Below are 14,547 nucleotides of genomic sequence, written 5' to 3' on the forward strand. Positions count from 1 at the left end.
TATTTAAATTTGTAAAAACAATGATAAGAATGGATCATAGAGGATCCTAAAATATAATAATATTAAAAAATATAAATAAATTTTATATCTTTAGTTGCTAAATAATTTTGGTAATTCATGAAAGGTTATGCATTTTTTTCAATATCTATCTATTCAACATCATTATACAAGTCAAACTAAATGAAAATCTAAGTAAAAATTAAATAATTATTCTGAATTATTAATTAAAATCTTTATAATATTAAAATCATTGGCCTTTATTCGAATATGGTCTGTGTCACTTAAGCAAAACGACTAGTATTAACATGATATCAAGAGAAATACTATTTAATATATGTTCATAAAGTCTCTGTAAAAAACATGGATAAATGATTCAATAATTCCAGAAAATAATTATGAAACACTTCAATATGCAATATGTTTCTACAATTTAAATGATATCTAATCAATATATAATTCTGTAAAGTTTTTTTTTTCCTGATATATATATATATATATATATATATATATATATATTAAAAAAGTATCTTTTATGAAATTGAAAAGTTGCTCCAAAATAAAAGGTTTAAAAATGACTAAAAAAGATTATAAATTACAAAGCGACTGTACGTTTCACTGCATTATACAGCGTAAGCCACCGTCACTCAGTTCAGTCATCTGAACCGAAACTCCCGCCTCTGAGATGGCAACTTCCTCTTTATCAACAGTTCAGTCCTCAATTAATCACAAGCCACTTCGATTATCACCACAACGAGTCTCACCTAAACTCGATTTTATTAGAATTCCACAAAATCACAAAATCTACTGCGGCTACTCTTGCTTTGAGGCGAGTAATTAATTTTCTATTTTTTTTCCCTAATCATTAGCAGCTGCTGCTGCTGATGATTCCTGTATGCTTTTTTATTAAAATAGTTAATCACTGTAGGATTAATTAAAATCATCAAGTGTTAATTGCAGGTTAAGGATGTTAGCTATAGACCTCCAGGGACTGAGCTTAATCTCTTAAATAAAGTTACCTTTTCGCTTCCAGAGAGAAGGTAATGATTTAATACGTTAATTAATTCAATCATGTGTTTTGCTGTATGAATCTTATTCTTCTTGCTCTGATTGATGTAGTTTTGGCTTGATTTTTGGTCAAAGTGGGAGTGGAAAAACTACTCTTTTGCAGGTTTATAACTGCTGTTAATTGAATTGGAAATGTTGTTTTGGTCCTTCTTGTAATTTGTAATTTTGGGTTTTTATTTTTTGTAGCTTCTTTCCGGGATAAGCAAACCAACGTCAGGTTCGATTTGTGTTCAAAGATATGGGAATGATGGAAATCCAAACCAATTGCCTGAACAGCTCTCTCCTGAAAAAGTTGGTATTGTCTTTCAATTTCCCGAGAGGTATTCGTCCTTTGATAATTTGGAAATTTCGAATGCTTGCTATCTACATCGAGCCATTTCCGGCTTTAGGTTTATATACAGTTAAGTTTTCAAGAATGTTGTTTACTGCAAGCAAGGTACTTTGTGGCTGACACTATTGCTGATGAAGTTACATTTGGGTGGCCAAGGCGAAAGAGCAGCGTTCAATTAAGGGAGCATCTTGCTTTGAATCTGCAAAGAGCTGTAAATTGGGTACCTGTTTTTTTTTTTTTTTTTTTTTTTTTTTAATTTTAAAAAAATTGTCATGTTTTACCTTTTCTTTTTCTGGTCATTTTTTTCTTGAGGTTGTCTATGATACATTACATTACATCTTAATTTAATGATAACTTTAGGTTGGATTGAATGGGATCTCATTGGATAAAGATCCTCACTCGCTAAGTGGTGGATATAAACGTCGGCTTGCCCTGGCTATTCAATTGGTAAGAACCTATATGTAACTAGGTAGTTTTGCAACCTTTATACTCATAGCATGCTTTGAGTAATGAATGTTCTCAATCTAATGTTCAGGTTGAAGTCCCTGATCTGTTGATATTGGATGAGCCTCTTGCTGGTCTAGGTAAGGGGTTACACTCAGTAATTTTTGGTTCCTAAACCATTCCTTGTCTTCCCTCTTGTTTAAACTCACTGAGGATGGTTAGTGTGATCTTTTTGAAGCTAATCAGCATTTAAGAACACCTGAACCTGTAAATGCAGTTTTCTCAAATTTTAAATGTATGAATATTTTTAGCAATTAAGAGTCAAGAGAGGCCTGCTCTGAGCATGTTTGATCTCGATGCCTAAACATCAGCTATTTGATGACCAAGTTATGGATTTGAATTTTCTGTTATTTCCTTTCTTTTCATCAGTGATGCCAAACTACACATCAGTGGTACCCCTTACCATATCTCTCTGCCCCAGTAATTTGGATCTTTGACTTCTCTAAAAAGGACTGGTACCAGCTTGCTATCAAGACCGCTTGTGTCACTTTTACTTTTTTTCAATTCAGATCATTTTAACTTCAAACTCAATTTGATCCCTTTTGTGGGTCAAATTCTAAAATGCAATGTTTAGCCTCATGGTTATTAGTTATTAAAAGCTCTTCTTGAGATTTGAAGTGATAGGCATTTAACACATTTCCACTATAGGGTTTCAGTATATCCACCTACCTTCATTTGTTCATTCTTTTATGCTGTAGTGAGTTTGTTTTATTACACGCTTTGGTTATCAGATTGGAAGGCACGTGCAGATGTTGTAAAGCTTTTGAAGCACTTGAAGAAGGAATTGACTATCCTTGTTGTCAGTCATGATCTCAAGTAAGTCTGTTTAACTGTCCAAATCCGAGTCTTGTCTTTTGGACCTTTTCTTCTGAATTTCCCACCTTCCTTTTCTGTTAACATACTGTTTTTCTTGTTCGTATGGTTCTATACTAATGCTTCATGTGCCGTCATATTTTAGCTGTTCAAATAACTGTATTTCTAGTTCATGTTTTCAGAAATAAGTAATCTCATAAGAATTATATGGATGTTGTTGTATAATTTGCATGGGTTATAATAACTGTATTTTTAGTTTCTGTTGTTCATAAACAAAGACATTGGTAATCTCATTAGAATGCTTAGAGACTCCACCAACCAAGCTCTTCCTATTGCTTGGTATCTGAGCCTGATTTCCTGAATCCAATGTAGTTTAATTTACAGATTCCTCAAATTAATTTATTGAACCTTCACCTATCATAGGACACCACTTGTATTTGCTCATCTTGTGTCTCTTTCCACTATATGCATATGGTGCTACTTCTACTGATAGAGCTTCTGGTTTCTCTTCCAGAGAGTTAGCAGCTCTAGTTGATCATTCCTGGAGGATGGAAATGGGCGGATTTCTGAGGGAAGAGCTCCTTCCAGTGTAACCTTGAAGTGGACTATTGCCTACCTTACCACATTTTATGCTATGAGGTTTGACCTGAATGGTTCTAGTTCTATATGTTTATGCCAAAAGCTGGAATTTTTGGAAATTATATCAGAAACATGTCTTGCTGCTAAAATCCAAATCCTTGATAGTATTTTTCTTTCTTCTTTCTTGTTTTGAGAGAGAATTGGATCCTTGATAGTACCTGTTGCTTTCTAATCTGCTTAGGTACCAGCCCTTGTATTCAACCTCCAGCCATTTTTCTTAAAGCTTAAAATGCATTTAGGCATGAAGGTTTCTTGGATCCTAGGCTCAAGGTGAATACTTACTGTAGTTCATATATACATGTAATAATGTAAACAAAAATATTAATTTTAAGAAGAAAATAAGAAAAACATTAATAGCCCTGATGTTTGTTTCTTATTTTGTAATAGATTAATTAGAAAATGAATAATTTTTTAACTTTGATTCTATCAGAATAGAATAGAGAGATAATAAGCTAGCAAAATAACAAAATAATATATATATTTTTTCCTTCTTAGCATCAATTATGTCATTAAAATATGACCATCATTAACTAAGAGAGGGTGAATGATTTCGCTAAGCAGTAAAAGAAAGTAATAAAAACAATAGTATAATAATTAAAAAGAATAAAAAATCATTTGTACGAAAGTCAAATTCTTTTGTCCAAACAAACCATACCTTTTCAAATTGACGTATTCTCTTTTGTTTTTCTTTCACAATTAGTTTGGTTTTTTTAGTGAATAAATTTGACAAAAATAGTTAGTGGATTGACATGTCATATCAGTAAAAGGTTTCCTCCCACTCTCTCAAGTAAATAAATAGAAGTCACATGGGTAGTACAAAGGTATATTAAAAATCAAACTACAGAAGCTAGAAACATAACATACAAGAAGTTTAATTAGGCATGAGTTTTGTGCTTCTTTGTAAGTCCCTAGGCATGTGCTTCTTTGTAAGTCTCTTGCTTAATGCATGCTGGATTTCCTGGCTTTTACCCTTAAAATCCCTTTCCATCACAGATTAGTGCCTTGTGCATCAGGCATGCCTTTGGTGCTTTTTCTAACACTACCTCCAACAGTTTGGAATTCGATGCGTTTTCAAAACTATCTGCTCAATATCATATTCGATTCTAAATAGATTGTTTAACGATTTTGATTAGATGAGTTTTGGTAGGTGAATTGTGGAAACTCGAATGTTGAGTTTCCAGCCCAAATTTGAGGTGTATGACTCCATAAAAACAGGAAATAGTTGATTTGAGGGGCATTGTAATACAAATAGTTTGCATGGGCTTGACAGTGGCCTTGGGACCAATATACACCGGCTCGCTTTGTGAAAAGAAAAGGACTGATTACTAGTTTACTCCAAAAGAGAACTTAGATTTCAATTTCTTCCGTTAGTACAGAACCGTGCAATGTTACAGTTGAACAATGAGAAATGTTTCAGTGCTACCCTTCCATATACTATCGCATCTTTTTAACATCTTTCAGAAGATGGTGAAATTGTATTTATTGTACTGGTTTGAGGGGAACGATGTTTTACTATCATTTGGAGGCTAAGAGAGCACAACTGGCCATAATGGCGGATCTCTTAGAATATCATTACCAATGTAAACTGCTTAATGAAATTGTAGGTCTAAGTAGGGTATGTGTTACTTCAATTAGAGATGTAAAATTTAGCAAGTGAAGGCTCTTGTTTTATTTCAGCTATCTATCTCCTTTTTCCCTCTTTCTCTATGCCTTGAGTTAACAAATCTGACATGTTAGTGTAAAGGTCTGTTCCCTTTTATCAGCTTGATTTTTTTAATAATAAATAATCAAGATCTTGAAAGCATTAGCTATATCAATAACTTTTTTTTCTCTTAATTTCAGATGAATTTTGATTTGGCGTCAAATGCCCAACATGAGCTCCTCCCTTAATAATCTTACCTTCTCGTGTCTGAAGAAACTGATTTCCTGAATAATCACTTGTTTGGAAAGAGAATGATAATTAAATAATTCAAATGGAACATGTAAAAACACCAATCATGTCTGCTAATTAAGTTGGTTACATGATGCTTAGTCTTCACAGCATTATTATTATGCATAGATATAAGATGGATACCATGTGCTGTTCACATCTCCTTGTGTTCATGACCATTAAAATCACTCACAAATACATATGAATGTAGATGTTACAATCAAACAGCATATTGCAAGTATACTTCAGCTCCAGCACCAAATCTACATTATCAATATTGGAAAAGGGTTAGATATGTGCATCAATAAGCATAATCATATGAGTAATTCACCTTGATGGTCACAATGAGGTCAAATTAGCTCTTTAAAAGATAAAAATACTATCAATGCGGTAGCATACATAAGGAAATACACTATTGAATGATTGACTTATTTAATGGCTGGATGTCTGGCCTAAGTAGACATTTTTAAATTATCTTGGAACATGAATGGTTGTGTGCTAATATTGTATGACATAAAAAATGAAAATTCATCTTAAATTTGTTTCTTTTACTTTCTATTTTGATTTTTTGGCAGAAATGTTGATTTATATGTCAACATGTCACAATATATTTTTGATTGTGCATTGAAGATCAATTTTAGATTTTAGTCTACTTTGAGGAAAAATTGTTTGCTCAGGTATTGGTTAACTGTTTTGGAATTTTTCTTTCCCTGCAAGTTTGATTCATGTTCAACCAGATATCATAACGTAGTAGAATGAATTCAAAAGAGTTAAGACGTTTCAACTGAAATTATTTTGAGAAAACAAGATAATGTATCTGAATATTTGATAAGAATGTGGAATCTGTTTTCTTTTACAATGAATATAAATATGCTGTCAATAAATAAATGTACACTGGTTTTATGTATAGGTGGAGATGTAGGTGATCCTAAGTTCCTAACTTGCGAAGCATGTGGTCGTAGGTAGGACTGAATGAAGAAAAATGCCTAGTTGAGTTCAGGTGGAAATTAGTGATGGTATAGCATCTAGAAATTGAAAGACCAGTTTAGAGAGTTATTGTATTAAATTTTGTTTACAAACAATGGTGTTGTACTTGGCATCTTGAAATTGAATGACCATTTGAGAGTCTGAGTTATTGTATTAAATTTTGTTTATGAAAAATGGTGTTGTACTTGGACGTTAAAATAAATAAATGAATGGTGACATTCTGGTGGACATTTATTGCAAGCTCAGTAGTGAGCTTCCTACTTGTTTGTGTCAGATATTCTTAATATGACCATGTGTAAATAATTTGACTCTTTCATTATTGCTGCTTTTGGCATATCTTGTTCCCATTAATGCAGTTCTTTTGCTTGTAAATAAATGTGTTTTGAATGCATAGATAAGGAATTAAAATGTCAAACATTTTATTCATCTATGCAAATTGTAACAAATGATAAATGGTGCCATAGTCAGCTATCTATACTTGAAGTAAACCAAATGCTATCATCTACATGTTCTATGTTTTTGGAAGGTCAAGACGTGTTAGTACTTACAGTCTTCATCTGTTTTAATCCAGTATTCCCCATTTGCTCTTGAATTACTGCAGCTATGACCTTAAAAAGGCAGTTTCAAGTTGTTCTTATGGCATTGGACCCCCATCAATTGACTTGGATCCAGGAAGAAACTTTCTTTTGTCTTTAACCTGGTGCATCAGGTCTGCATTATAGCCACCCTCATTCAGAGCATTCATTGTCTTGTCTATATGGGACTTCATAAACTCTTTTTCAGCTAATGGGTTTTCAGGATGAACTTTTATATGAAACATTTTTAGGACCTGCATGCCAAAAACTGAGAAAAAATAAGATTCTGGTGGAAATTTTATCGTTGAAAATATTTGGAATGGTATTGTGTTCCTACTACTACTCTGGAATGCCCATATGATTTTTTGTGGCACTATTTTTTACATGTGAACATGAAGGAATTATTGTCTAATGAAAACCTCTCTGGCAAATATAATGGTCAGTCATCAATATGGCTTAGCTTGATTCAAGTTGGAGTCATAAGGGGTGATCTTGCTGGATGCTAGGTTATCAGATGGTTTGAAGTTTCAAAAACACTTACAAAATGGTTGCTTTATACTGTAAGATCTATCCAAGCTGTAAGATGATAATTCCTACAGATCTGTTTTGTTAGGAATCAGGTGTCTGCAACTTAAGATTTTTGTGCTCGACTACTGTTATCTGGATGTCATGTTAGTGCACTCTAAAATGAACCCAGGATTCAACTTATTTGACCAGAGGTCATTGGAATGCAGTGATATGGATCATTTGTTTATGTATAGAATCACCAGTCTCTTCCCTTATAATTTATTATATATGATATTAGAGGAAGACGCACCTTATTAAATTTTTTCTTTGTAGAAACAGAATTGGAAGCTTCATCACCAGTAGAAGGGTAGGGTTTCCTGAAGTAGATTGAAACCTTGTGAGTATCTTCTTGATGAAGTATTTGGCAGATTTATGTGCTTTCTTGGCTTGCATCTCCCCTTTCACTTCATTTTCTGAAGGGATTTCATCCGTAACATTTTTTGTACAAAATCTCTTCAAGAGATACCTTTTCCTTCTTTACTCCAGATCTTGTTTCCGGATGTTCAATTGATGACCCAAACAGGTATCCTTGGAGTGGACATGCTACTGTCTTTCCAAAATCTTCAGCATCGGTTGCTTGCATTTGTATGCCGCTGAGTATAATGGTGCTAAAGTAACTTCTCCTTGCTAATGAGTCGTTACAACCTTCTTCTTCAGCTTCAGCTTCTAGAAACTTTATGAATTCATTGTTCACAAGCTTCAAGTCATTCTCTGTCACCTTCATTTTTTCCTGTCATGTTCTCCAAAGATATGGGAAAATTTGGTTTTGCAGGCTCACTGGTAGTTGGTTCTGAACCAAGGGTTCCAATAGGGAGAAAGCCATGAAAAAGATCAGAGCTAATGATCGATGCTTCATCTCTGTTGTTCTCATCCACTCCATTTTCAGAGAAAGTGTTCTCGCATTCTTGGCTGTTTTAAGAGCCTGGATCCATACCTGGAGTCAAAGTTTGGCCTAGTATAGGAGAGATGGTCATCGATACCGTCTGTGCTGAAAGGCAGGTGCAATAATTCCTTGAAACATGGAAAAAGAAATGGATAATTTATTCAAGTGTTTAGTATGATGGGTTACTATCCCTCTTATCACATTTTGCATGGACCAACTAGTGGCTGAACATCTTCAGATCTGTGAACATAGTGGTTCAGAGGTTATTTGTATCATGTGGCGGCTGCAATATTTACATCAATATGCCTGCTTTGAAACCTCTCTGAGGAGAGAGGTCCATTTGCAGAGTGGCCACAAAAAAGATGTGAGGCCTCAGCCAGTGGTGGAAAATTTAAGGGCTGAGAGGTCCTGAAACTCCTCCACTGAGGTTGCACCTTCTTCTTTTCCCATGAACACCCTAGATGATGGGTGGTCATGTCAAACTTTACTGGACAGAGATCAGGCAGTCCTGATGCCAAACAGAATCGGTGGTCTCATCCAGTGGTGAAAATTCTTGAAAGTAGAGATGATTCTGAGACAATTGACCATCTTCGTGAGATCATCAATCTTTGGGTTGAACAACAGCTTTTTTATCCTTTCCTCGTAGTGAGAGTCAGCCACTAAGATTGGTGCACACTCCTAGGGGTCCTTTTAGAAGAAAATGAACAAGGGTAGTTTGAATGGTTTGACACTAGTTTTTTGTGATCCGTGGTGCATCCAACCTAATACCTGCAACAATGAAACAAGGTTAAGTTTAATATCATTAACATCCATGCTATTCTAAATATAGAAAGAGTGGACCCACCCCCATTCTTAACCTCCTCCGAAGGATATAATGTCAGTTTGCTTTAACTTTCATAGGGGTAAGATGTAGGAATAGACTTACATATGCAAAGGGAAAGGGAGAGATTTGGATTAGGAACAAGAATGGGTCTTCTGATCATGGCTGTTTAATGAACTGGAATAGTGGGTGCTAGGAGGGTCTTCTGATCAATGCTGATAGAGAGATAGAGAGATACATTTAGATAGATACGAGGTTTTCGTTGGCTGTTCTTTGTCAAGATCAAATCAAGTAGAAGAATCAGGGAGAGATGGGAGACCCGCAAGTCGAGGGTGCTACATTTGCTATGAACGCTTGGTGTGGTTGTATGGTTTCGTGAAGCATATGGATGTAAGAAATTGATGGGGAAATTTCATCTAGTTCTTTCAAATCCAGCGTTATGTATGCTGTACAAAAACTATTAGGGCATCAGGATTCGCATATTCATCTGCTAATGGACACTTCCAATGAGCACTCTAACGTAAACAAATACATCTGCATATTAGTTTTCTATGTAAAATTACTTTCATGTCATGTTATTGCATATTTACATGTATTTTACAGGATGCTCGACCTAGAGGATGGTGGCATTTCTAGCTATGAAAAGTGTTCAGGTTGAAATGATGAGAAGGACTCGCACCCCAAAGGGACCGTGTGAATTATTTAAGCTCTAGGGCTAGTCGTTGCTTCTGGTAAGATACTTCTAACTGAAAGATCCTCTTCTAGTGGGCATTCTTATCTTGAGAACCAATCTTCTTTCTTCTGATATGCTCTATCGATGCTAATCTTATCACTGTCATTGCTAATATTATTGCTGACGCTTATGTCGTCGTCGTCATCATTATTATTATTATTATTCCTCGCCGCATTCCCACCTCCTTTTGTAAATTGAAGATTCTAGTTATATGGACATCATTTAAGAATTCCACGCAGAAGATATATCATATCCTATTTAATTGGCTCGTCTACATGACAGAACTAAAAGTTATAGAAATGCAGTTTCTGTAAAAAAAAAAAAAAAAGGGGGACCTGGACTGGAGCAAGTTTTTACATTTTTTTTTTCAATCTCATGTCATTCCGTTGATGCCTCTTACTTTCTCTTTCCATCACAAATTGGGAGCTTGCTTGGCCATTTATCAAAGCCATTTCATGGTTTGTCTCTGTTGTTCTCCTGGAACCGCCAACTTGATTCAGGCATTATTTTGACACTTTCAGTGATTAACCACCTCTTCTCAAAAAAACTTGATTGCACGAGTTTTTTTGGGATTCTAGTATAGTAAAATCTTTTGATAAAATAACAAAGGGTAAAAAATATTTAGGGAATAACACATTTTAGAGAGTTGCAAATGATATCTGTAATTTTCTACTCGCAAATGTTATTTGGTACTTTCAAATTGTAATACTAATGAATACATGATTCAATATAGAGAGAGAGAGGATAAAAAATAAGAAAGAAAGAAAGAAAAAGATTATAGAAGTACATTTAAACTTTGATAACACCATCACTAGTATCATTGAAAAGATCTGTAGATGAAATTAATTCAACAATATCAAAAAAGATCATTAATGATGATTAAAGTGGGCCACACGAGTGGCTCAAAGGCAAGTGAGTTTTGAAAGCTTTGGATAATTCATGTGGCTTACTATGTTCACCACTTGTGACTTTTTTTTACTGACATTGAATTTATCTTGTTGAGATCTATCTAACGGTATCACTGGTGTCGTTCTCGGAACTTCGATGTGCTTTCAAGGTCATTTTTTTTCTTCTTTTTTTATTTTTTCTCTCAACTCTCACCTCTTTGTAATTTGTGAAGATATAGGAGAGATAAAAAAAAAATAATAAAATGAGCCCGGAGATATACTAAAACTCTAATAATGACATTACTGATACCGTTAGAAAGATCTCGATAAGAAAAATTCAAAGAGATCAAAGGTTACAGACGGTGAATATAGTAGGTCACATGAGCTATTCAAATGTGTCGGGGCTCACTTATTTTTACGTTGCTTGTGTGATTCACTTTAATTATCGTTAATAACCTTTCTTGGTATTGCTGGATTTATTTTGTCAAGATCTTTTCAATGATACCTGTGGTGTCATAATCAAAGTTTTGATGTGCCTCTGAATTTGTTTCTCCTTTTGTTCTTCTTTCTCCTCTCTATATTGAATCCATATATGACACTTGTAGATGACACTTATGATTTGCAAATCCTAAATATTACATGCGATTCTAAATTAAGCTGTTTTGTTATTTATTTTACCATTTAGAATAAAAAAATAAAATAAATACGATTGCACTTTGTTAATTGAGAAATGCCCTTTTAGACAGGGTTATCAGCCCTAATGCGACTCTAGACATGGACTCAACTTTTTTGGTTCCGTACATGAATCTATCCCCAAACCCCCTTGGGTCCCTACCCTATCCAACCCCCATCGCCCTTGGTTTTGAATTGGGACCCAACCCCAATCCCACTTGGGTCCAAAACAAAAGGACCCAAACCCTTTGGGTCGGACATTGAAGGACCCAAACCTCAAACACTTTTAGTTTGGAGACGGACCCGACCCCTTTTAGGTCCGGATAAGGATGGACCCAAACCCTTTGGGTTCGGCCATCGAAGGACCCAAACTACAACCCTTTTGGGATCGAACACAAATCGAACCTTGTTGGGTTTGGACATGGATCCATCCTCTGAAACCCTTGGATCCCACCCACCCAACCCTTATTGCCTTTAGGTTAGGACATGAATCCAACCCGCAACCCAACTTAGGTCCGGAATGGAAGGACCCAAAACCCTTGGGTCGGACACTGAAGAACCTAAACCCCAACCCCAACCCCTTGGGTCATGACACAGACCCATCCTTTAACCCCCCTTAGGTTTGGACACGAACAGACCCAAACCTCTTGGTTCCGAACGCGGAAAGACCCATACCTCTTGGGTCTGGCTAACAAAGGACCCAAACACTAAAAACCCCATTGGTGTAGACACAGTTCCATCCCCCAACCCCTTTAGGTCCCCAACCGGCCCAACCCTTTTTGGGTTCGAACATGGATGGACCCAAATCCTTTGGATTTGGGCATTGAAAGACCCAAACACCAACCCTTTTAGGTTTGGATACTAACCTAACCCCCTTTGGGTCTGGACTTGGATAGGCCCAACCCTTTTAAGTCTGGTCATAGTCCATTCCCCAGCTCTCTTAGGTCTTGATATGGACCCAACCTTTTACATTTGGAACATAGTCTAATCTTTAACCCTCTCGGGTTCGGCTACTGTCCTAAACCCCCAACTCCTTTGGGTTCTGCGTAGGACCAATGTCTAATGGGTCATGTGTCAGGACTTAATTTGCTTAGGTTCTTGTCCAAGAAATAAAAAACAATGACTGTTTTTTTTACCTTAAAAGTGTCAAAAAAACACGTGCTCAAGAAGATTTTTTATTTTGGATTTTATGATAGTTTTTTAGGTATTTTGTGGCTGTGTATAGGTTTATAAAAGTTTGTGTTTTCAAAGTATTTTAGATTAAAAAAATGAATTGAGAAATAGATTTTTTAAGCAAGTGGCGTGTTGTTTGATTTAATATTTTTTAGTGTGGATGACTACCTATGATAAAAAAGGTCCAAGCATGCAGGCTTAATGGAAAGTGACATGCCAGGACTAGCAACGCTTGTTTTTTTTTTTTAATTAAAGATTTTTTAATATTTTTTCAAAATTATTTTTTATTTATATTTAAATTAATAACTTTTTTTCTATTTTTTTATATAGCCTATTGTAAATGAAAATTATTTTTTAGTTATTTTGTATTTATTTAATTTTTAAAGAGTATTCTAATTCATCTATAGTTTTTTTTATGTTTTATATAAATAAAAAAATATTTTTTTATAATAATTCTAATATGTATAACCTTAATAATATTTCTTTTCTTTTCTTTTATTCATTCAATTTAATATGTATCTATTTCTATTAATTATTATTTGATTGAATGAAATTTGATTTTGGTAAATAAAGTTATTCAACATAACTGAAGCTATGTTTGTTTCCCGGAAAACAGTTTCCGGGAAACCATTTTCTAAACTTTTTCCGGTCATTAGGAAAGTTGGTCATTAGGAAAGTTGGTCAACGGAAAACATTTTCCGGTCAACAAAAAACACTTTCCAGTCAACGGAAAACACTTTCTGGTCAACGAAAATATTTTTTAGTTAAAAAAAAATTTTGCTTAATTTTCAGGAAAGTGTTTTTCTTTTTAGTATTTTATTTGAAATACTTTATGAAATGTTAATTATTATTATTTTAATTTCTTCATCTTTTTTTTTAGATTTGATCTTTATTATTTTGATTATTATTTATTTTATTTGAGATAATTTATGAAATTTTTTTTTCAATTTCATTATTATTCAACTTTTTAATTTGTAAGATTTATTACTTATTATTTTAATAAAATTGAGAAAAATAAAATATTAATAAATTATTTTCCAGTTCATTTTCCATGAGATAACCAAACACTGGAAAGTGTTTTCCAGTTCATTTTCCATAACACTACCAAACATCAGAAAATACTTTACTTTTCAGGAATTCATTTTCCCCAGAATTCACTTTCCCGGAATTCACTTTCCCCGGAATTCACTTTCCAAAAGGAAACAACTTTCTTGCAAACAAACAGGGAAATAATTATTTTCCATCGGAAAATACATATGTGGTAATGTCAAATATCTTGTTTTATATATTGTTCTATATATATTTATTAATTTTTTATTTTTATTTTTGTTCATTGTTAATGATTTTTTTTATTTTTTTATATACATGATTCTTGATTTATTTGATTATATATGTATAAATTGTTTTTTTTTTAATATAAAAATGCATATTGAAATAGTCTATAAATATTATTTTTTTCAAAAGAAATATTTAACTCACAAGATATCGCAAGTTAAATAACTAGTGTTAAATAACTAGTGAATAATTATTACATGTTCGAAGCAAAAATTAAAACAAAAGGATAAAAGTAAATGGAGATGTTGAATCCTAAAGCCACGCTACAGTTATTTCTACCTTGCCGGTCAGGATTTGGAACACGTGTACGTGTGACTACGTGGCAAGTGTTGATTGCTCCAAAATTGATGAACAAGATAGGAAATAACGCAGAATTTATCGGTCTAGGCAACAATAATGTGTGTTTTTTTTTATTAAAAAAAACAATTTTCACCAAGAGTTAAAAATATATTGCCTCTGGAATGATATTTTTATAAATATTAGACAGTGATAAATTAAATAATTATTAGATTCATTTAGCTCCACACAAGTTGATTTGTAAAACCCGTATGGATAATTTTATAAAAAAAAAAATTAAAAATTTTAATATTTAATTAATTCAATGTTAAATAAAAAATTTAATATTTAATTAAT

The 14,547-nt window shown here is 33.7% G+C and overlaps 1 protein-coding gene and 1 pseudogene across 9 annotated transcripts; one reads left to right on the plus strand and one right to left on the minus strand.

The window, feature by feature from the left end:
* The first annotated feature begins 593 nt into the window (after nucleotides 1-593).
* Nucleotides 594-10,003, plus strand: ABCI11 (non-intrinsic ABC protein 14). Of its 9 annotated transcripts, none has more exons than XR_840116.1 (12): nucleotides 594-826; nucleotides 958-1,037; nucleotides 1,117-1,168; nucleotides 1,252-1,385; nucleotides 1,502-1,616; nucleotides 1,757-1,843; nucleotides 1,932-1,980; nucleotides 2,632-2,716; nucleotides 3,228-3,352; nucleotides 6,871-6,978; nucleotides 7,685-7,748; nucleotides 9,718-10,003. XR_840116.1 is itself a non-coding variant. In XM_011010896.1 (10 exons), exons 1-9 carry the CDS (start codon nucleotides 683-685, stop codon nucleotides 3,304-3,306), a joined length of 825 nt encoding a protein of 274 aa, XP_011009198.1. In that variant the 5' UTR covers nucleotides 594-682; the 3' UTR covers nucleotides 3,307-3,352; nucleotides 9,718-10,003. The 9 variants fall into 9 exon arrangements, 6 of the variants coding, with proteins under 6 accessions (XP_011009198.1, XP_011009196.1, XP_011009194.1 ...); XR_840117.1 differs by having other exon boundaries at nucleotides 7,691-7,748; XR_840118.1 differs by lacking the exon at nucleotides 6,871-6,978 and having other exon boundaries at nucleotides 7,691-7,748.
* On the minus strand, nucleotides 6,871-8,325 carry LOC105114372 (uncharacterized; annotated as a pseudogene).
* Nucleotides 10,004-14,547: the final 4,544 nt, after the last annotated feature.

This window comes from Populus euphratica, unplaced genomic scaffold, assembly GCF_000495115.2.
Source record: "Populus euphratica unplaced genomic scaffold, PopEup_1.0 scaffold512.1, whole genome shotgun sequence".
In the NCBI taxonomy this organism is placed as follows: domain Eukaryota; kingdom Viridiplantae; phylum Streptophyta; class Magnoliopsida; order Malpighiales; family Salicaceae; genus Populus; species Populus euphratica.